Raw genomic sequence first — 23320 nt, 5'->3', positions numbered from 1 at the left:
TTAATTTAAATTTGGCCAACAGGAAGATTCAACAGTTTCTGATGTTCTAGGATGCCGAAAATAAACTTTTTTCCCCCAAATTACCTTACGGGCGGTGGAAAAATAAATTGACAACAGTATTTACGGTAATTCGTTTCCTCTGTTTTTACGTGTCGCTACTTCAGTATATTCGGCCTTTGGGACAACGACGTCACATCCGGTCCTTCTTTGCTTCGCAGGGCTCCAGCATGGCGGACACCGGTGTGGTGGAGACGCTTCTACAGCGGATTGAGAAGGCGGACGATGGCGTGGACAGCCTGGAAGTGGCTAACAGTCTCGGGCTGGACCACCAGGTCATCGTCGGAGCCGTGAAGAGTCTGCAGGCCGTCGGCGACGTGAGTTTCCCGGGATGAGTGGCGACGGAAGTCCGACTGTCACCGTCAACACTGTTCATTTAGTGTGACTGATGCAATAAGGACGTCAAATTTAAAGAGTCGAGAGCTGTCAATCAGACCGGTTTAGTAAGCTCGATGTAGTGAGAACACTAAAGTGCAGTATAATACACTGGGTCAAATAACATGTATATTTACACCATTAAAGTGACATACAGGTGAGGTGACAGCCATGTTTGTTCTGTCCAGGTAATCTCAGCCGAGCTGCGCTCCTCCAAGCGCTGGGAGCTGACGGATGAGGGCACGGAGATAGCCGACCAAGGCAGCCAGGAAGCCCGGGTCTTCGACTCCGTCCCGGTGGAGGGTCTGGCACAGAGTGAGCTCATGGTGAGTGCGACCGGTGGACGAGTGACCCGTCCCCTGCAGGACTGAAACTGAGGGAGAAGCTCGTGTGAACATTTAGTTTAATGTGGGTTCAGCTGTGGACACGAAGGGGAAGGATGAAAATGACTCCCAAATATTCAACTGACCTCTGAAAACTGGACACTTAAAACAAAAAAACACTGAAGTGAAATACTAATTTTCCAAAATACTAAAAATAAAGGACAAGTACACAAAAACCAGCCTTTTAAAGAATTAAAGTTTAGCTGTCTTTTATAAGCTTTTAGCTGACAGCAGTGAAAGGTGCTGCACTGCTAAAAGCTACTGATTCAGTCACAATGGTGGTTCAACAAAGACAGTTTTAAGATTCAGTTTTTAAGATTTGTTTGAACATCAATAACGTGAGAGATTTATGTTTTAGATAATTTACCATATGAACAAATAAAAGTTTAATTGAACTTTATCACTACAGTTTACAGTCACAACTAAACAGGTGTTAGTGGATTGAGATTTAAACCCCCTAGATGAAAGGGTGTACAGTGTTGGGAGATTATTTTCTATCATGTTCCTGGTGGAATTTAAAGGAAGAAAATTATTATTCTTATTATTTTTTATTATTATTACCATATAAAGTTAGGAACTTGATACTCTAATTGTCATGATCTGCCCCTAAAATGACTGGTGTTGAATTTATGATTTCCTGTTTTATTTTGAAATTATTTTCCTTGTGTCCAATTACCTTTGCCTCCCTTAATCGCAGCTAAAAACTGAAAGTTAATAACACTCACTCAACTGAGATTTTGATCCTAAATGCTGACATTTTTATTTCTAATTTTGAACAGCTCATTTATAACAAATACTTTGAGGTTGTGTTTTCTACTGTGTGTTTTGAGTGACATTGATGAACTTCTTCATTCGTCCCTGTGTAGAAACTGTCCTTTGGGAAGATCGGCTTCAGCAAGGCCATGTCCAACAAGTGGATCAGAGTGGACAAGGCACACGAGGGCGGCCCGAGGATATTCAGGACTGTATGTGTTTCTTTATAACAACCTGCTATCTTGTGCCTCGTGTGATCGGCGGTCCCCATGAATAAGTGGTATGTGTGTTTGTTGTGTTATGTGTTGTTGCTCAGGTGGAGAGCATAGAGGACCAGGTCAGACAGAAGCTGCTCCTCGTACAGAAAGGCAACACGTCTCAGCTGGAAGAGAAGGAGAAGAATGAGCTGAAGAAGAGGAAGCTGCTCTCTGAAGTGTAAGTCCCACAGACCTTGAGACGTAAATGCTGAATGTGCTCCTTTGTCTGCCAGTAGGTGGCAGTAGAAGCTTTGTTGTGGCTCAGTGCCATCCATAAACGTTATTAACGGCTTCATTGAATAGTTGTGGTTTCCTGTTGCCAGCAGTGTTTTGCAACTCCTTATGATCCCAAGCCTGCCAGAAAATATGGGTTTGCTTCTGAGAATACAGCAGCTGACCGACATTTCATCACACGGGGGGCAGATTGGAGTCCTTCTGTTTTGTAACACAGCCGTGAGATCAACTAGTTTAACTTTGCAGGTTCATTCATTACCCTATCAGCATGCAACGTTAGTCTTGTGTGAGAAGAATGTCTTGTGTGGGTTTGTGAGGAAAGATCTTTGGGACAGTTTGAAGATCCCTCATGTGTCTTTGCGGCTTTTTAATTCCTTCAACAAACAGCCACATGTCAGGGTGATGTCGGTATCAGGGCTTAGTGCAGAGCCACGAAGTTAAATGGACGTGACGTAACACTATTTGAGGTCCCTGATAACTAAAGCCTCCGTTTTTAGAAGAGACCTAATCATCAGATTTTCTTTGGATGTGCAAATGAACGACTCTGGTTGTGAGGGGAAGCTACAGACTCAGTTTTCATTCAATCTGAAACGATAATTTCAGTCGTTTTTCGAGCAGAAATGACTGAACCATTCTCTGATTTGTGGCGATGCTTTTCTTTGTTTTATATGATATAAAATTGAGCGTTGTTTTGGATCAGAATATCAGAGTAACCTAACAATATGAAGACATCACCCTGCGCTTTAGGTAACCGTGGTGGCCATTTTCACTATTTTATAGACAAAACAATTCACCAGTTAACGGATGAAATAATTGGCATCATGACCAAACAAAATTTCTAAAGAATCAAAGCTGGTCGTCCTCCGAGGCCACTGTGTGTTTCCAAGTCTCCTCCTCCGCTACACGAGATTGAAGTTGACTGAACCATGTTAACTACTCCAGGTTGCAGATTCAGCATCGGATATTTAAAATATAGACACAATAAGACGTTACCATGAAGTTCAAATTTGTCATGGAGATAATCTAAATACTCAAAATACATTGTTTATACATTATACATTATATAGATGCAAAACTAATCACCAACATTAACCTCACAATGTCCACGGATGACTACATTTTGGATGTTGTCGTTTAGACGAGTGAAATCTTCTCTGGATCGAGACCAAGGTGAACATTCTTCCAAAATCCTCTTACTCAGAAATACAATCTCTCATGAACCGTTAGCTGGACTACAGATGCGCTAAGCTGATATAACTAAGCGTCACCCTCCTTAGAGAGGATCTTACCAGGAAATATTGACCGCTGAGCGTAATAAAACATGATGTAGTGACGTTTACTGAGTGACCGAATACGTCACAATGTTGTTTTTTCACTGTTTTTAAATCCTCTACATTGACGTACATTAAATAAATGATGCAGACTGTAACGTCATGTCTGGTTAAGGCAAGAAGTAAAAATAATAATAGTCTGCAAGTAACGACTATTTTCATTATCAATTCATACTTGTTTGAGTGACCAGAAAAAAGCAAGTTAAAATGATCTGTTGTTGAGAATATGCCTCAGTTTGTTTGTTTGTTTGTTTAGAGACTCAGTTCCCTCCCATTTCTTCTGATCACCTCTGAAATGTTTCTACACCTTGATTGGAGTTCACCTGTGGTCAATTCAGCTGATTGGACCTGATTGAGAAAAAGGCACACACCTGCCTATATCAGGTGTCACAGCTGACGACGCAGATCACAGCACAAAACCAAACCACGAGGTGAAGCCGCTGCCTGCAGATCTCAGAGATGGGATTGTGTCGACGCACAGATACAAAAAAAAGAAATTCTGCTCTTAACGGTTCCTCAGACGAACAGTGACTTCCATCATTCTTACATGGAAGAAGTTTGGAACAAACAGGACTCCTACTAGAGCTGGACGCTCCAACTCTCAGACTATGAGAACAAGATTCTCTGGTCTGATGAAACCAAGTTTGAACTGTTTGGCTTCAGTTCTCAGCTTCTCGTCTGGAGGGAAACAGACATGGTTCATTGAGCCACTCACAGTGTCTTTATTGTTGTTCTGAGTCATTTTTTTTATTTTTTTTTTATTTCTGCTTTTAGGACGGTGAAGAATTACTGGATCACTAAAGGAAACTCCTTCAGCACCACCCTCACCAAACAGGACACGGAGCTCACGCCTGAGATGATTGCCAGGTGAGTCCACTCTCTACTTATATGGACTAGATTTTAAATGTTTTGAATCGTGTCTGATTTTTCTTTTATATAAATTTGAGCACAACTGGAGATGGTGTCCTGTTTGCCCTCCTCTGATGGTCAGTGTCGGTGTGCAGGGTCTCAAACAAAGGACACAGAAAAAACCTCTGGCCATAAAAAGGGGACAAGTCCAAAGATGAGGACTTTGTCCTAAAGGCAGGGCAGGACATTCATTCAGTGTAACCAGAGCAAATGCTGTGACCTGAATCATTTAGACTGGCATGTTGAGACAGTAGCTGGAAAATTTAAGTTCCTTTTTTTTTTTTTTTTTAATGGTCTTGAGACGGTTAATTATTTTATCTTGTGTTGCTTTATTAATTGAACCAGTCACACAAGTGAACAGCTGCTTATGATTTTGACATGATGACATTCAAAAATCTGAAATGTGTATATGTATATCTGAACCCTGTGATGGGCACTGTATCTGTAAGAAGAAAATCAGGTTAGATAAATAAATAACAGACATGCTCATGCAGCTTATTCTGTTTTCATTCGGAGGCATTAACGTGTCGGCAGAATGAAAAAAGCTCTCGTCTCAGGTTTGCATGAAATCATATCATAGAGGGGATTTAGTTAAAAGCTGTATCCAGATGTTGCCCAAATTTCAAATTGATGGTGCTTTTATTTCTCTGCACTGATTGTGGACATCATAGATTTGATGGCTGTAGATAATAAATGCTCAGATGATGGTGGTTTTAAAGGGAATTATTATGTATCGTTACCTGATTGTGGAAAATACAGTGGTTTGCTGAAGCTGCAGACAGTCCTCCCTCCTCTAACTTCTCTCCTTTTTTTTATTCTTCTGGTGTTTGTGATGAAGTGGAAACTGGAAAGAGAAGAAATTTAAGCCCTACAACTTTGAGGCTATGGGTGTAGCCCCAGACTGTGGCCACCTGCACCCGCTGATGAAGGTTCGAACACAGTTCAGGCAGATCTTCCTGGAGATGGGGTGAGTAGCTGTGAAAGAAGCCTACACACACACACACACACACACACACACCCCTCCCTCACCCCCACTAAATTTCTGTTTTTCTGCAGCTTCACCGAGATGCCGACCAACAACTTCATAGAAAGCTCTTTCTGGAACTTCGACTCCCTGTTCCAGCCCCAACAGCATCCGGCCAGAGACCAGCACGACACCTTCTTCCTTTCCGGTGAGTGTGTGTGTGTGTGTGTGAGAGATACAGTTCTCCCTGTGTGTCCAGTCCAAGTGATTCACACTGATCATTTTCCAGACCCAGCACTCGCCCATGAGTTCCCCCAGGACTATCTGGAGAGAGTGAAGCGGGTCCACTCAGAGGGAGGCTTCGGTTCACAGGGGTAAGACATAATCAAGCGCTTGCGTTACAGGTAACATTATAGCCGTCTCTGCTTCCCGCAGCAGGATCAACAGTCGGTATCCTGCTTCTTTCAGGTACAAATATGACTGGAAGATAGAAGAGGCTCAGAAGAACATCCTCCGTACTCACACCACGGCGGTCAGCGCGCGCATGTTGTATAAACTTGCACAGCAGGTGAGTTGCACATACAGAACACACACTTGTTCAAATGTTCAGGAGGTTACGGTGGTCTGTTTATCAATAATAAGCAGCTGGAAGGTGAAGCCACCTTTGCTATGAATTGGAACAGTGACTGATCTGAGTCTGATGCCTGACTTTGCTAAAGCTCTTTTGGCTGAAAGGGAAGAAAATCCCAGCAGCCAAATTGCAGAAAGCTGCAGGTGTCCGCATACTTTTGACCACATAGCTTACCTATTGTCATTAACCATGAGCCTCTTCTCCCCTCTTCTTCCTCCAACTGTCCACCAGGAGAAGTTCACCCCTGTCAAGTACTTCTCCATCGACCGGGTGTTCAGGAACGAGACCCTGGACGCCACCCATCTCGCCGAGTTCCACCAGATCGAGGGCGTGGTGGCCGACTACGGACTCACACTGGGAGACCTCATGGGCATCCTGCATCAGTTCTTCAACAAATTAGGTCAGGATTTATATTGGGATTAACAACTCTAGTGTTTCTGAGATGCTAGTTGTGCTTATTGATGCGTATTGATCTGTGTAAACGCTCAGAATCATCGATCATCTACATTGTGTCACTAAAAGCATGAATTGCCGATCAAATTTTTTGTGTAATGTTTTGTCAATGTGAAAAGTTTTGCTTATTACTCATTTGTTTTTCTTCTAGGAATTACCAAACTGCGCTTCAAGCCTGCCTTTAACCCGTACACAGAGCCCAGCATGGAAGTGTTCAGCTACCATGAAGGTATGATCCACCTCCTCTTTTCTACCTGTGTCGCTGCGCGTTCACCTGGCTGCTGTTCTCTGTCCTCGAATAACAGTCTTATCATAAAACTTGACTTAAGACTAAATCAAAGCTTTTTTTGGTTTGTCCCACCAACTGTTTAATTTCGTACATACAGGACTAAAGAAGTGGGTGGAGGTGGGAAACTCTGGGATCTTCAGACCAGAGATGCTGCTGCCCATGGGTCTTCCTGAGGATGTGTCTGTCATCGCCTGGGGCCTGTCTCTGGAGAGGTGAGCATGCGCACACACTCGCATCAAATATGAATTTAAAGTGTTCGGGGCGTCTGCAGCTTTAAGCGATCACAGCTGACCTGCATTTTATTTTACCGTCATGTCGGCTCGACGACGTGGGGGTTTTGAAAATGGGAGCATATCTCTGTGTGTGTGTGTGTGTGTGTGTGTGTGTGTGTGGATTGTAGGTGTGTGATTCTGCGTCTGTAGACGTCATGAGTCCTGTAGTTGTGTAGGCACTGAGCTCACATCTGACCCACATATCAGATATTTAGGTTTGTCTGCAGAGGATTATCCCTGTGTATTCATGATTGGGATTTGCTATTTACAATATTTATTGCTATTTTTCATGTTGTACCATAAACTATGTTCATTATTAGTGTGTTGCTAGCTAATTAAAATCATGTTAATCGTCTGTTGGTCACTGCTGCTGATTGAAGAATAGTTTTTTTTAATTTAAATCTTGTAATTTGAGGTTTAAGTGAGTGTCACAGCTAATAACTGTGGGGTGAGTGAGCTGGGAAAGGCTCTATAATCCACACTGAGTAAGTAATCCCCCCCCCCCCTTCTAACCAATCCTGTTGTTTTTGCTCTGACCTGTCAGACCTCGAGTAGCTGCAACACAAAAACACACTGTTACGGCTGCGTTTTGTACAACATGAACTGTTGCTCACTTGTCCTCTGTCCCGCAGGCCGACCATGATTAAATACGGCATCAACAACATTAGAGAGCTGGTGGGACACAAGGTGAACCTGCAGATGGTTTACGACAGCCCCATCTGTCGACTGGACTCCTGAGTTTCACGCAGCTATTATTAATATTCATATTTTTGGATGGACAGACTTTACCTCTGCTATGTAACATCTGACTCTCGGTTGAGGAATCCCTCCACCAGACGGCTCATCTGAACCCGAGCGGGCGGAGGTGTTTCTCCATTCAGATCTCAAACAGGTTTTAAAAGGGCTTAACTTGTAGGATCAGCGTTTGTATGAACTTGATACTCTGCTGCTACGTAAAACATCAGTGAGTCCTGACTTTGTTACAGACCAGCGAGACCTATTGTTTTTTTACATTAAGTTACTACAGATACAACTGACTTGTACAGAGGAAAAATGCATACAAACTGTTGAAACACAAAATTAAAGTTTTTTCCGAATACTAATATAATCTGACTTGTGTGTTTCTTGATGCGAACATGACTGACTGTCTGGCTCACTTGTGACTTCCTGATGTCCTCATCTCAAATCACACCCTGAATACAGTTCATCTGATATCAAACACAAGCAGAGACATTTCCTTCATTTCACGGCTCTAGACTAAAGTTCAGAGACAGTTCGGAGCTTGAATTAACTTACTAAGCTCCTGCTGCAAGAACTGATTACGTGACACTGGAGTTGTAAATAATTTGTCTGCAAAGGTTTTAAATTTACCAGAATCCTTTCACCTTCTTTCTATAAAAGATATTGCCAAACGACATTAACCTGAGGGTGTTCTGGATTTTGTAGCTGTGTGTTTCAAATGTGTTTCAGGCCTTTGTTTAATTTGCATAAAAATTCCTTCTGACTTGATTAAAGGGATTTTAAATGCGGCGGCAAAATTAGTCATTGTAAGTTTTCCTTTCTCCTCGCTGAACACACGATGACGTCCAGGAATAGAAGCTGCAGTGACCTGGTCTTAAATGAGAACTTGGCTCACTTTCCCAGCATGCCACATACACTTTTGTGCTATAAGCTGTGCTGATAGGCTCTGCGTACCAGACGGAGGAGGGAGGGGGGGGGGGGGGGGGGTGTCGGGGATGTCCATGAGTGCGCGTGACACCTGCGATAAAGGCCGCAGGATTAAGTTGTGTTGTGTACATGTTGTGAATTGCTGGAACTCTGTTAAGTCTTCCTCTTAAGCTAATCCCTCAGTGTCTTGAAATAACATTTTACCAAAGTGTGAGAGACAGCCAGCTGGTCGGCTGGTTTACCGGCTGGAAGCAGCTTTGTGGACGCGACACCTACAGATACTGATCTCCTGAACCTTATTGTTCAGAACTTTAAAGTAACAGCAGTAACTGAAGTGTCACGACTGGTGATCTGTTCTCACTCGTCTCTTGTTGCGCAGGTGGATTATATCGGTGCAACAGATGGACAATCTTTCAATCTCACCCTGCTGATACAAACACAAGTCACTCACACTGAACGGTCAGCAGCTCCAGCTCCACTCTGACATTGTGCTTTGTTTAGAAAAAAACCTTTATTTCATCCACAGAGAAGTAAGACGGTAGGTTTTCTGTACGGTACCCAGAACACATGTAGTGTCTGCTAAACTTCATCTAACGTGTCTAACAGCTTCTCAGTGAAGCTCAGGCACACAGAGACAATGATCTTCAGTAGTCCTTTGTGTCCTTGGGATGTCCTTCAGGGTGTTTGCTTTGACTTTTCTGTTGATACGACATGTGTGAGACACTTTCTCATTTACAATGTAAGACAGGACACAGATGATCTCCCAGTATTATTGTATGTCTGCTGGCAGAGGAGGGGAACATGAAACGGGGGGTTTCTACACATATATGATAACGACCTCTTGACCCGCCACATATCCCAAGTATTTATTCCCTCGGGATGCTGGTCTCCGTGGTCAGTCCTGGGCTGCCAGAGAAGGCCATAGGGCTGTGGCTGGTCGGGCTGTGGGTGTGTGGGAAGAAAGAGGGCATGTAGGGAATGGCAGCCAGCAGCAGCGGGCTGGTCTGGGGGCTTTGATCGTGGGGGATGGAGATGACCACGTCGTCCTGGTCCCACACGTGGAAGGCATTGTGGGCAAATGGATGTGCAGAGGGAGGATGGCTGGGGGCCATGCGGTGCGCGTTGTTGTCTTTGTCTATATCTTCATCACCAGTCGGACCCAACACGCATTCTAAACAAGGGAGGCATTGGTTAGAGATTTGATCTAATAAAACCACCAATAACAAACGGATGTGAGGTGATTCCCAACCAGAGGTACATGTGCCAGTGAGTACTTTTGACTGCAGCAAGTCATTTGAAAAAAATATTATATGATTTCATTAAAACATTTGTTGAGAATGAGAGTGAGTGGAAGAAAAATTAGCAGTTAACTAAAACTAATGGCTAAACTGTTGAAATAGATCATATTAGCTAAGAGTCATAAATGAATGTTCAGACATTAAAAAGTGGATAAATGGTGAGATAATTTCAGCTGGATGAACAAAAAGCCAAAAGTAAATACATGTAATAGTCTGAATGACTGAAACCACTTTTATAGAGTTAAATAACATCCAGTTTAAAATCTGAGCACAGCTGGAACATAGTGGTGTTGGTGAAGGGATACTTGAGTTCAAGTGACAGAGGTGTGGGAAACACTGCTAATGTGAAACTACCCCTTGTCTTTGCATTAGTATCATGCATCCAGATGTGCCGTGTTTCTGTTTCATTTGAGCACGAGCAACATGACAAATGATAATCCTGAGTGGACTGACTCTAATAAAAGTGTAACGTACCTACATCGATGATGCAGGCTCCTTATTTTACCAATGAGTTACAAACATGTATAAGTGGTAAAAGGAACCTTATTGTAAAGTGGAAAAAAATCATTTATTATTCAGTTACTATGAGACTCCTTTACCAGTTATAAAAACTTGTAAGTGAATAATAAGTGATGTTTTACACTTTACAATAAAGCTCATTTTACCAGTTATATATTAATATATAAACAAATGTATAAAAACTCTGTTATAACTTGTTTTTATTGTTTATTTATGATTTATAAAGTGTTAACAATAACTTAATTGTAAACTATTTATAAATCATTTATAAGGGTAGTATTATTATAAAGTGGTACCAGCGTAACTATATCTTAAATTAAATTTCTTATGAGGTCATACCTGCTATGTCAATGGCCAGATCCTTGATGAGATGTCCAACTATAGCATAGGCAACTCCAACTACTACCAGGGCAGCCATGAGCAGGTACACCACCGCCTTTGGCAAAGGGATGAGGTCCTTCACTGGGGGCTTGTATTGCCTGTACAGGGGGTCGTCTATTGACGTCGAGTATGGGTAAGCCTGTGCTTCATCAGTGGAGTTCAGACCGGTGAAATTATAACCATTCATGTTTAAAGACTTATGATTATTCCAAATGAGAAGGACTCCTTTGGTTTCTTCCTCCTCACACCATCCTCCAAAGACCACAGAGATATTCCATAGTGAGCAGTCAAAAAACAAAAATCTGAGTTACTGCTGTGGGACAGTGGATAAATTCTGTAAAGAAAACAAGAGAAACATGTCAAAAAATAAAAATAAAACGAAAAAGAGGTTAACAGCATTTTAAATTACTTTGCATTTCACCTCCAACCTTATTCAGCAGCTTCAAATCCATCCAAGGTGTTTGATGGGATGCTTCTTCCTGGTTCAGTGAATCCCACAGGTGGAACAGCCGCGGGGTGGATGCTCGGGTCAGGAGCGGCTCCCTCCGCCTCTGTCCTCGGTGCTGAAGTGAAGCTCCGCTCGCCGCCCGTGAGTGATCAGCTGTCGGGTCCGCCCACCGCCCGCCGCGCCGCAGCTCCCTCCACATGCCTCTGACACGCTCCTGCGTATATTGCCGCTGTCACCGTGCCCTTAATTCCTTCAAGTTACCTATAAATCTCCTCGTAGGAAACAAACCAAGTCCTTTCCGATGAGTGGAGAGCTATTTGTACTGATCCAAGTTCTTTAGAGTTTCCCTGATGTAAGGTGTGTGTGCCCGGGTGTGGAGGCGGGCAGGAACATGAACAGTTACTCCATGTTACAGTCTATTACACCCACACCCCAGTATGACCTCCGTGCTTCAGGTGTAACATCATTAAACCAGGGTAATTCCTCCCACATGCACTATTTTCACCTGAGAATGAAAGTGGCAACCTGTATATCACGCAGACAGTGGACACCTGCTCAAACACTTAAAAGTGCTGGGTTAAAAAATACCTTAAAGTGCAACTTAACAACAATTAACTTTAAAGTTGCACTACGGTGTTTTCTGACTTATTCACCAATACACATTGGGCCTCATTCACCAACAGTTCTTAATAAGAATTTTCTTCTTAAAACCCACTTACGCACTTTCGACAAAGATTCTGACATTCACCAATGTTTTCTTATTTGAGATTTGTGCTTAGAACAGAATCTACGCACTTTTACGCACATTTGAGTGCTGACATGTTTGAGCAAAATAAGTGGTTATTGCATTTTCTTCTGTTGTACAGTTATATAATATAATATTATTTAAATTAAAATAATATTTTAATAAAAATAGCTTTTGTTATTTTACAAAACATTATGCTCTTTTAAAATAAATGAACGCTACATTAACACTTAACCGCTCGTTTGCGGCTCACTTCCTGCTGCGGTACCTCCACTTCATAACTACTAAAGTTGCTTTTGCGTTTTGATTCCGGTGCTCGTCTTTAGATTTTCGTTTTGACCTTTTTCTCAACTTTCCCTTTCGGTGTCTCTTTATGACTTCCGTCTGTGTCTGCACACGAGCCTCCAGTCTCGCGCCCTTTTTAACGGCATTTTCGGGCGTTATGCTAATTAGGGCCAACTGGCACACGCTTTCAATCCATGAGGAGATTGGCATTCATCAATCTAAGAACACAGGTGCGCACAATTCATGAATCTGACGTATAGTTTTCATTTCTGTCAGCTATCAGCAGAACAGCATGAAGCAAAACCATGTGAATCGCAAAGAGAGTCACTTTAAAAAAAGAGTTTTATAGACCATATTGACACGGCGGCCATTTTCCTCTGACATCATGCTGACGGTGGGAAACCTTGAACACTTAAATGTCTGTGAATAAATCCTGTGGGAGAATGGCAAGATGTTTGAAAAACTTGACTTGTTTACCTTCACTTTCCTTTTGACCACATTGATAAACGGGGCAGATGGAAACACTGTTAGCTAATGCTAGGCTAGCAAACGTGAAGTTTGCAATAAACATAAATAATAATAAACATGTTGGCTCTACAAAAGTTGTCAGATGACAAATGAATCCACTGGCTTGTGCAAATATTAAGCATTAACTTATGTTATATAGTTTCATAATCAACCTGCATCAATTTACAGTAATATGACAGCGGAGCAAGTGTATCACTGCAAACTTAACCAAGTGAAAAGATAGCAAGTCAGCTAATGTTACATTGCTAGCTTGGTTACATCCAGTATGGTTTACTTCCAGGCTGAAAGAAATGTTTCCCAGATCTGCGTAATTTGAGAATTAATTTATTCCTTTCCTACTGGGTCATGTAGCACTCTCAAACGGTAATGTTAGCTAAGAAATGAATGAATGCTAACGTTAGCATATCTGTTGTCTTTTCCGTCACTCATCGATCGCGAAGCATCAAATTGAAAATATTTTTCAGAATCTCTATGTTTATACGACTTGCAACCTGGAGCACAGCAGTACAACATCAACACAGCATTTCAGCTTCCCACCCCGAGTTTGATGTCCGAGGAAAATGGCCGCCAACAAAAGCTCGCTGCAGTGATGTCGCAGTGTACTCCAAGATGTCGTGTGTACACCATGACATCACTGTTGGGTGTGATTACAGAGGTGCAACAAAGCATAAGTCTGACCATACCTAAGTATTTGTGTTACAATAGACTTGAAACTTTAAACAAAAGAGGGGGGTATTACAGTTTCTCCTGCCCAGTGGTCTGCAGTGTGGGACAGGTCCTATTGTTGGAGGCAATTTCTGCTGCTGCAGCATATAACAATACTTTAATCACCAAAGCAGTGGTCAGATCCAGTGTCTGACAGCTGATGTGTGATGTGTGATGTGCTCAAGATCATCCTCACAACATCTGGCCAGGTGGAGACATATTAGTCAAACACCTTCATGATCACATATTAAAAGGCTTTTTCCAGGACTTTCAAGGCCCAAATTCAACAAATTCAAGGACCCAACATGGCATAGCTTGAGCCACCTTGATCAAGGTTGATCGCTGTTGCAACACCAACTTCCTCAGTCAATTAAAAATTGTCAGGAAATTACAACATTCAAGTTGAAAATCTGCAAATTTTTGACATGTAGCATCATTTAAAATTGAAGATGTGCATTTAACCTATCCCACAAAGGCTGCAGCACAAATCCCAAATAAATCATAATCTTGTATTTTTGGTGTAGTCAGAGGATCAGTGTGTGTGTCCTAATTAAATGCTCCAAAAGTTTATCAATAGCGCCGCGTCACTTTGACAGCGCTTCCAAATGACTGAGGTTATAATCCAGATGATTATTGTAAATGAAAAGCATCCTAATTATCTGAGTATTAGTCTGCCATAGCTGCTGCTAATGTGTGGATGAGAGGATATGAGAGAGCACGAGCGAATCCAGGAGACTGCAGCCCTCTTTCTTTCAACAATTAATTTCATCTCACATCACGAGGGAACCACCACGCCATCCTCCATCATCCCTGACAGAAAGGACACAGAACAAACAGTCCACTCGGGGTGCAATTTGTCACAGTGAGTCACAGCTACACATGCCCCAAAAGATGAAAGGCTATTGGCCAAAAAAAAAAAAAAAAAAAATGGAGAAGTAATTTCCTTATGTAAGCACCATGTAGAACACGCCTGGGCATCATGTACGGCCAGGGATTTGCCGGCTCTTTAATACCCTCCACTTCAAAGGGGCAGAGGCAGACATGCAATGAAGCTGGAGAGGATGGAGGTCTTTATCTGTCCAGCAGCACTGCCCACCCCAACATCCCTCAGGCCCTGATGGATTCAAATTGAACGAGGAAAAAAAGAAAAAAAACCAAAAACACCCAGAGATTATCTTCTCAGAACTGAGAACATTTTGTGGGGTTCACGTCTCCTTAACTGTCCTGGACATGAAGTGAGGTAGAAAAGGAGAGAGAGAGTCTTTAAGTGAGGGATGAAAGGATGGAGTGTGTCTGGATCTCTGTAGAGTACATTCATTCCTGGATTTTGTTGCATTATAACTTTTACTTGGTATTGGTTTCGTAACAGCCGTCACTGGTGCAGGAAACATTTAGATCCTTCACTTAAAGGAACAGTTTAACATTTTGAGAATTATGCTTTTTATCTCCCTTAGACGACCTAAAAACCAAACTTAACTTTTTGTGCAGATTAAACAGTGTGAATGATGCGGTAAAACATGAGCTTTGAAGGACCAAGTGTGTAGGATTTAGTGGCATCTAGTCGTGAGGTTGTAGACTGTAACCATCTGAACCCCCCCCCCTTTCCAGATGTGTAGGAGAACCTATGGTGGTAACATTCAAACACCTCAAGAATAATGATTGATTTTTCACTGTGATGTACTCTGGATCAAATAACAGCTGGCTAGAAAGGTGTTTCTTACCTTATCCAACTTGCATTTCATTCTTCATGCAGACACTTGAATAACTTAAATAACTTTTCTTTATTTAGATCTTGGATCAACATCTTTGACCTCTGGAAAACCATGCAAACTTATGACATCTTAGTGTTAGAGCCAGTAAAGTGCTACAAGTACTCACAATAGTAACTGTAAAATACACCAAATTATACAGTGACAACATTCGCATAATTGGATCAAATTAAAAACACAAAAGCTCTGCAGGTGATTCCAAATGAGTTGCGGGAATTTATGCTTTGTGGCTTTGTAATTACAGTATCAACTTTGCATACATCAGTAACCAACAATAAATCTAGATCTTGACCTCATTCGATCTATTCATAGTTTGTGAATGACAATGAAAGTCCATAAGTGGGAAATGGGGAGCTGAAAAAGAAACCACTGCCACATTGTTGTGACGGAGAGTAGAAAAATAGCCCTCTTTGAAGATCGACGTCTGAATTAATCACACTTCACTTCACAAGTTTGGTGACAGACTTGACTTGTTCTTTCTCTCAAAATAAAGCACTCAATATATATTCTACAAACCTGAGAGAATACAAATGTTGCCATTATGCAGATGACACTTCATCCAAACTATCTGAAAACTGTTTGTGAGTTGGCCCGAGTCGCGCTGGCTGGGTGTCCGCTGAGAGGTCGGATCTATTTGTCCACAGTGAAGGACTGCAGTCCGGTGATGGCTCTGCCCAGGATCAGAGCGTGGATGTCATGAGTACCTGCAAGAGGAGACAGTAAATATCAACAGTCCACATCTAACTTCATAATGCACTCAAGACACATTCGACATGTTTAATATACGTATGCAAGTCTCATGTGGAACTAAAGCCAAATTTAAACTCTTCTAACTCGGTTCTGTTACTGCTCCCTCCCTCCATCCTCATCCTCCTCCTCCTCACCTTCGTATGTGTTGACAGCTTCCAGGTTCATGACGTGGCGGATGATGTGGTACTCGTCTGCGATGCCGTTTCCTCCCAGCATGTCTCTGGCCTGCCTGGCGATGTCCAGGGCTTTACCGCAGCTGTTCCTCTTGAGCATGGATATCATCTCTGGGGCCGCTCTGTTCAGGAAACACCATGTTTGTTTCTGCAGTTTTTCATTAGGAGTACACAGGGTTGTTTGTGTGGCGGATTGTAGCTGATGGATTTTACATTTTAGCCAGTAGAACAGACCATAATAGATAATTCTCATTATTCTTTAAAAACAGTAAAGTTTCTGATCACTCGGTTTTGATTCAGTGTCAGTTGTATCTCTGTAGTGTATGCAATGCACACAGAGGCCAACCTCTACTGCTCTCTAATGGTTTCATGACATGTATAGTTTGAGTTTGACACTGTTGAGAACCACAGAGGGGAAAATAATTTCCCTCAACCTGACAGAAAGAGGTCAGAGGGACCACGTGACATCCCCTTTAATAAACTTCAGTTTGAGGATAAAGTTACTTTTTCTCATCGATGAGTCGTCCCAGCTGCAGACACGATTGTAGGCCGATGGTGATCTCAGTCAGCATGTCGGCCATTTTCTTCTGCATCAGCTGATTCCTTGCCAGCGGCACGCCAAACTGGATTCTGGTTTAGAGAACAACACAATGTTATCTTCTATCATGAAAACATCTGACCAAATTAAATTTAAAAATCTGCACTTTGATGAACAAATATCGTTTAGCGGATTGTGCTGGAATATATTGCACCATGTAAATATTTTAACTTATTGAAGTATTCAGACTTCAGTTACTGGAGATCAAGACACTTATGCATTTTCATCTGTGACATCTGACCTGTCGAGTGTGTACTGACGAGCTGCATGGAAACAGAACTCTGCAGCACCCAGAGCTCCCCATGCGATACCGTAACGGGCGTTGTTCAAGCAGCCGAAAGGACCCTGGAAGCAGCAAAGTGAGTGTGATGAATGATTACTCCTGTGTGTAGTCTACAATTCTAAGTTTATTAAGTGTCACATTAAGCTAAAATCCCTTTAGGAAATATACAAGTTGTTAAATCATCAACTTTATTTCATGGGTATATTATGAATGTAATAGAACTAAGATGTACAATGATTCTGTATCGTCCATACACACGTTACTGCATCAATAATATTCATCGTTTCACTCCACTCACCGCAAGGCCAGATACTTTAGGCAGCAGGTTCTCCTCAGGAACCTCCACCTCGTCCATGAGGATCATGCCGGTGGCGGAGGCTCTCAGGGAGAACTTCCCCTCGATCTTAGGTGTGGCGAGACCCTTCATGCCGCGCTCCAGGATGAAGCCACGCACCTTCCCATCATCACATTTGGCCCAAACTACAGCAATGTCTGCCACTGGAGAGTTGGTGATCCTGAAGGTGGAAGGAAAGGGAGAAACCTTATTGTATGAACGGGTAAGACTACTTTTTTCTGTAGCCAGTGAAGAACGTTGATATGTAGCAATGCTGCAGTACAATGGTGGGTACTTGTTCACATTTGTTGACAGAACAGACAACATATTAGACTTATTTATTTTCCTGAAGTTATAAAATTGATCGAAAATAAATAAGTACACTCCTCCAATCATCAAACATGGCCTATGTAAATCCTGGTATGTGTATGCCAGTTTTATAGCCAAGAGAACTTTAACTGTGAAGCGCTCCACCTTGTGGTCAACTGATGACACATCGAGTCCTGTGCCACAACAAAAACCTTGAACTTGTAACAGGAAGGTTGCACAAGATTCTTAAAGAATAAATCAGGCGAAAAGAAAGAAAGGAACACAACGTTTAACTGAGCTCACTGAAAGGTCACTAATGGTTGTTGAGCTTATTATTTTTTTCATATTATTCTTTGTGACCAGATAAAGTCGGAACAATTGGGTGTAAATAAATCTGATATTACAATCAGATACTTTATGTAACTGTGTTATTATTATTCAGGTGATCACAGACATGTTCACTAAAGTTTTAGATAACATGGTGGTGCTGTATGATACTGATAAGTGTTTCTCTTATTTTATTTACCATGTTTATATCAATGAAGTCTAAATTCAACAACATTTCTTCTCCAATGAGAAGCTATTTACTGAGACATTTTCTCAGAAAGCCTCTCCGATACTTTCCACATAGACAGCAAACTACTCACCAGGTCTTTGAGCCAGTGAGAGTATAGGTGCGACTGGACGGATTGTATTTTGCTCTGGTTTCCATGCTGCTGGGGTCACTACCATGGTTTGGCTCCGTCAAGCCGAAACAACCCAGGATCTCTCCACGAGCTGGGATTGACAGAGAGATCAAGGGGGTGATTACAACCCAGGAATAAACCAGGAGCTCAGTGGACTCATCAGAACAGAATAAAAATATCATTACCATAAACCATTTCAGTTTTCACTTATCTGTTGTTGACATATTAATAAATAAAAATATTGTTGTTCTCATCTTACCCAGCTTGGGGAGGTACTTCTGTTTCTGCTCCTCTGTGCCATAGGCATTAATGGGGTGCATGACCAGTGACGACTGCACACTCATAACCGAGCGATAGCCGCTGTCCACTCTCTCTACTTCCTTGGCAATCAAACCATAGGCCACGTAGCTTGTCCCAGCACAACCATAACCTTTATATCAAATGCAGGAAGAGGAGTTACAGATTTCTCAAAAACAAACAACAAATACAGATGACAAGTGTGCAGATGATGTTGATTTCAGATTTATGTGAGAGAAATGTGGCATATATATATATATATATATATATTATTTCCACCGTAACATAAATGCAGTGAGTAGTGAACAGTGTGCATGGTGCAAGTCAAATCAAGTGGACTTGTTAACGCTGACCTTTAATGGTTGGGCCCAAAACACCCATCTCTCCCATCTCTGACACAATTTCTCTGTGGAACACTGAAAGAAAACGAGGGCAAGTTACAGGAGCTGCATTTCTTTATTTCAGCAGACAGCATGTTCACATTAATTACATATCAGGATCTCATTAAGAAACTTTGATTAGACTAAACCATCAGACTTACAGACATTATGCATGAACAAAAAAAATACACTGACTGCACTGAGTTTCTCACCTTCATTTCTGTTTGCCATCACGATGCGAGGCATGAGTTTCTCTTGGCAGTATGTCCGGAAGGAGTCCCTGATCATGATCTCCTCCTCTGTCAGCAGTCCCTCCAGCTCCAGGGCATCACGCCAGTTGAACTGGACCTTAGCTGCCAGACATTTAGAATCAGAACAATTATAACCTTTACAGTCAGTTTAAAATAAGTTCTGGAAAGAGTTTCAATTTCAAATGATCAAGGACTGACAATTTTAGCAACACCTACGTGCTTTAGACTTCTGTTCAACCTTCTCTGCATCTGTGAAAATACAAACCAGTAAAATTATAAATATTATTCAAGAAATGTAAGGATATAATCTGTCGTCATTTTTATGTAATAAAAGTGATAAAAATATATGTAATTAAAAAAATACAAGTAGCAGATAAAACACGGATTAAAACTACATTTTTAAGGGAATACAAATGTTATTTTGAGTTAGAGCACTGTGTAAGTCTAAGGTACATTTAATTACACTTCCTTAATATTTATAAATAATTATACACTATTTTTTGTGCTGTTTTAAACAAGGCCTCATAATAAATTCTACCATAAATCTCCCTGTGGATTTCAAGTGACTCTTCATGCAATAACGATAAAAAAGAAAAGTAATGAAGGTTAATTTCATCATCACCATTTACATTTGCAGACATCAGCTATAACCCAGCATCTCTACAATGTGGTTTTACATTTGATTTGTGGGACTTAACGCATTAAAACATACAATTGAAAGTCTCTTCCCAAATATATGCAAGTACTGTCACATCTGCACACAGCTATGAGTAACCTCCTCATTATTATATGATGTTTTTGGGATGTTGTGACCACCAAACACCAATGCTAATAATTCCTTTGGGCTGGCATGATGTCATTGTACTTACCCCATCTGGCAGGTGCTGCAGTTCCCTGTGCTCTGGAAGCTGAGATGATGGCACATCTCTGAGGGTTGACCAAGAGACGGCACACTGCGCTTCTCAATGCCATGGTTGAAATTAGTCTATAAAATAAAGAGACCATAACTGACTAAACTGGTGTATTACAAGATATAAAAACAGCCATCCCGGTAGTAGTTTGCAGTGGAAGTCATGACAATAACGTTCAACTGGTGGTCCATAGTGGAAGGTGTTACATTGATCTTGAATTGGTTTCTGGCCCCATGACCAATAGACTTTCAGTGACTTTACAATGTAGGAATGTAGGGCTTGAAAGAAAGTGAATACTGACTGTAGTAGCTAGTAGTAGTAACTGCTGCTGAGTCAGTTTCATTATCAATTGCCCATGTCAAAGTCTTCACTGTAATATCTAATGAAACAACCTGTCACAGCAAACAGATGTTAGTCCACACAGCCAACCAGGTTTGGTATTTAGCCAAGCTAGGCTATCTCAGCCAACCTGTGTTGCGTTAAGTTACTTCACTGTAGCTACAAGCTAATAGCGCTAGTCCATGATAGTTAGCAAGTAACTTGGGTGTTAATAACATAATTTCTGAATAATTATAATATAGATGTGTTATATGAGCACTGTGTGTTGTGAGTAGCTATTGAAACCATAGTGGCAGGTGTATAAGGAGAATTTACCTCTGTTGAGTGGGACAACAACCCTTGTCCTGGTTTCCCTTTTCTGCCTCTCTGGCCGACGGTGCAGCGAAACTCAACGTCAAAACACAACCTGACGTCATCACGTAAAGCACTCCTAGCTGCATGCAGCACGGCCATGTTGAGTGTGGCGTCATCATTAAACTACTTTCTAGTGGTTAAATGGTGGTCAGCTATTCTTGTAACAAATGAAACATTTCGTTTATGTGAAGACAGTACATGTAAAATCTGAGACTACGACATAAAAATATGGATTAACTCTTTGTATGTGGCCAGTTTTCATCACTGAAGATGGCTGCCTTTTAAGGATACTTCAGCTACTAGGGATGGAGCATGATTGGCTCGTTAGCAGGGGAGTGAATGATGGAGGCGTGGTCACGTCCAAGCTTGAGGTTCCAGAATAAAGTCACTCCAGCTAGAAAAAATTAAAAAATAAATGAATCAAAAAATTAAAAAATAAAATCACTCCAGCTCCAAGGAAGATGACAGTGCTAACTTCCTACTAGGTCATTCCCTTAAGTCCAGATCGTAACACGCTAAGCACTCCAATTGTTCTCATATTTGCACTCCTGACTGCAGGATGATGAGACTTAACAGAGCTACGCAAGGACATGTCGTATCATTTTTTTTAAGTTGATTTATCCTCTGTATAGTGTTTGGAGGAGGCTAAACAGATTTTATTTCAGTCGTACAGTCTATGACTGCAACCAGTTGAGAGTCGAGAGCCAGAAACACAGACAGTTCGTCTTCAAAGTAAAGGTTGAGTGTTTTCAACAAACGTACTAAGCTAAATAACTAAACAAACTGTCTAAATAATGGACATAATTCATAACGGTTATGGGTTATCGGGAATCAATTTCATGTATGTAGCTATTCATCAAGGTGATTAAGGTTACTTAATCTGTTGGGTGAACATTTAAGGCTATATATATATAGATATATATAGAGAGATATATACAGTATATTGCTGTGTGCAGGTTACCAGAAAAATACTTTTCACCTAACTTTGATGTGAGACAAAAAACCTGACTTTCAGAAGTAGTTCACGAGCCTTATATTTTGGGAGGCTCCAGTGGGGTGGAATCTGCAGGGGCATAAGGTTTTCCATTACTTCTATTGACCTCGTTTCTTAACTTTTAATCCACTCTCCCTTTTAAAAACTGAGTCTGGGTTCAAGGTGCATCTCTGCTCTTAACTAAATCTATGTTGTTTGTTGTTTACACAGTCCATGCATATATAACTTATTAAACTGTTTTATATTACCAGGAGAACATTGTTTCCCTACAAGTGGCAGTCATTGTTAGACATTGGAGTGTTTTGTAAACATGAGAATAGTCATATTGTAAGCAGTTTGTGTTGTGCATCTTTAAATTGACTTAAAAATAGTCTGTTTATTACATTAATTACAACTTTTGCAGTGGCTACCACCAGTCATCTTGGCTTATTGAAAGGTAAGAATGTAGAAATTACAAATACATTAGGTTTATTACACTGAAAGTACTTGGCTGTGTGGAGGAAACCAATGTTGACATGTTGACAGTGAAAATATGAGACTTGGAATTACCTGCTAACAGCCTGCTCACAATGCAATAAGGGATAGGCTATTAATACTGTTTATATTATGGGTAGCCTATTCAGAAACGACACTCCTGTCTTACCATGTATGTGGGCTATTATACTTACTATAACAATTCCCATATAATTACCGTAATTATACTTTCAATGCTAACTATTATACCATTGCCACAAAATGACTACATAATCAATGGGCTACTTGACTGTTATTTCTTGGTAATTTCTTCACATTACTACATAATTACTACTAATTACTACACAATTAACGTAATTAACGGCCTGTAATTTAAAGGGTTACCAGTTGTTTAACTTTACATTTTTCATATAATACTGTATTTTTTTTTTACCTTAGTTCAGTTATGAACAGATGGTTTTTACTTTGATGGGGCATTTTTAAATTGGGATAGGTATTTTTACTTGAGCTAAATGAGATGTTACACCTCCTCTGCAGCCCACTAGCAGCTGTCGTGACTCACAGAGTGCAGAGTCAGATCAGGCAATGTTTGGTCTCTAAGTTGAATTATGAATGAATAAGATTGCGTTCATAATTAATGTTGTCTTGCATTTCATCAGGGCGATAAAAGATATGCTATGCCTTTGGTTTGCAGCACTCTTGGCTGATGAAGACACTTTTTTTTTTTTTTTTTTTTAACCGCAGATGACTAATGATGAACAAACACAAATGATCTAGACGGCGTTATTTTTAATTAATTACTGAGACTGATTGTATTTGGTCCATTGTCATGAGCGGGATATAACTGTTAGATGGAGAGTAACGCTGTCAGTTAACGGTACAAGACACGAATCCAGTCTCCTGGACTATAAACTCCCGCCTTCTTTCACTGAT

The 23320-nt window shown here is 41.1% G+C and overlaps 3 protein-coding genes across 3 annotated transcripts; 1 reads left to right on the top strand and 2 right to left on the bottom strand.

Annotated features, from left to right (window-relative positions):
- The first annotated feature begins 202 nt into the window (after positions 1-202).
- Positions 203-8016, top strand: farsa (phenylalanyl-tRNA synthetase subunit alpha). Its single transcript, XM_023416393.2, has 13 exons — positions 203-374; positions 621-758; positions 1682-1780; positions 1885-2003; positions 4165-4257; positions 5138-5266; positions 5356-5471; positions 5553-5637; positions 5732-5831; positions 6126-6294; positions 6499-6576; positions 6734-6848; positions 7541-8016. Exons 1-13 carry the CDS (start codon positions 228-230, stop codon positions 7644-7646), a joined length of 1494 nt encoding a protein of 497 aa, XP_023272161.1. The 5' UTR covers positions 203-227; the 3' UTR covers positions 7647-8016.
- A 1058-nt stretch (positions 8017-9074) lies between these two features.
- Positions 9075-11523, bottom strand: LOC147818557 (uncharacterized). Its single transcript, XM_087176666.1, has 3 exons — positions 11203-11523; positions 10733-11108; positions 9075-9747 (listed from the first exon to the last, which is right to left on the bottom strand). Exons 2-3 carry the CDS (start codon positions 10959-10961, stop codon positions 9443-9445), a joined length of 534 nt encoding a protein of 177 aa, XP_087032792.1. The 5' UTR covers positions 10962-11108; positions 11203-11523; the 3' UTR covers positions 9075-9442.
- A 3724-nt stretch (positions 11524-15247) lies between these two features.
- On the bottom strand, positions 15248-21036 carry LOC111662499 (glutaryl-CoA dehydrogenase, mitochondrial). The gene is made up of 12 exons (XM_023416379.2): positions 20881-21036; positions 20185-20300; positions 19532-19564; positions 19277-19417; positions 19038-19100; positions 18647-18817; positions 18349-18478; positions 17357-17573; positions 17017-17120; positions 16682-16807; positions 16139-16299; positions 15248-15958 (listed from the first exon to the last, which is right to left on the bottom strand). The coding sequence occupies exons 1-12, from the start codon at positions 21033-21035 to the stop codon at positions 15885-15887; spliced, it is 1491 nt and encodes a 496-aa protein (XP_023272147.2). The 5' UTR covers position 21036; the 3' UTR covers positions 15248-15884.
- Between the last annotated feature and the right edge of the window lie 2284 nt (positions 21037-23320).

Source organism: Seriola lalandi, unplaced genomic scaffold (genome assembly GCF_002814215.2).
Source record: "Seriola lalandi dorsalis isolate HSWRI2012SDOR001 ecotype SW California unplaced genomic scaffold, Sedor1 jcf7180002054563, whole genome shotgun sequence".
Lineage (NCBI taxonomy): Eukaryota > Metazoa > Chordata > Actinopteri > Carangiformes > Carangidae > Seriola > Seriola lalandi.
Note: the sequence above shows the minus strand (reverse complement) of the source record. Positions and strands in the feature narration are given on the sequence as shown.

Bases quoted from the DNA above. Each gene is read 5' to 3' on its own strand.
- LOC147818557 (XM_087176666.1), bottom strand. From the start codon at position 10,961: ATGAATGGTTATAATTTCACCGGTCTGAACTCCACTGATGAAGCACAG. The intron at 9,748-10,732 runs GTATGACCTCAT...TCCCTTGTTTAG, and splicing joins TCTGGCCATTGACATAGCAG to AATGCGTGTTGGGTCCGACT.
- farsa (XM_023416393.2), top strand. From the start codon at position 228: ATGGCGGACACCGGTGTGGTGGAGACGCTTCTACAGCGGATTGAGAAG. The intron at 1,781-1,884 runs GTATGTGTTTCT...GTTGTTGCTCAG, and splicing joins GCCCGAGGATATTCAGGACT to GTGGAGAGCATAGAGGACCA. The intron at 6,849-7,540 runs GTGAGCATGCGC...TCTGTCCCGCAG, and splicing joins TGGGGCCTGTCTCTGGAGAG to GCCGACCATGATTAAATACG.
- LOC111662499 (XM_023416379.2), bottom strand. From the start codon at position 21,035: ATGACGCCACACTCAACATGGCCGTGCTGCATGCAGCTAGGAGTGCTT. The intron at 17,121-17,356 runs GTGAGTGGAGTG...TGCTGCTTCCAG, and splicing joins CTAAAGTATCTGGCCTTGCG to GGTCCTTTCGGCTGCTTGAA. The intron at 15,959-16,138 runs GTGAGGAGGAGG...CTCCTCTTGCAG, and splicing joins AGCTGTCAACACATACGAAG to GTACTCATGACATCCACGCT.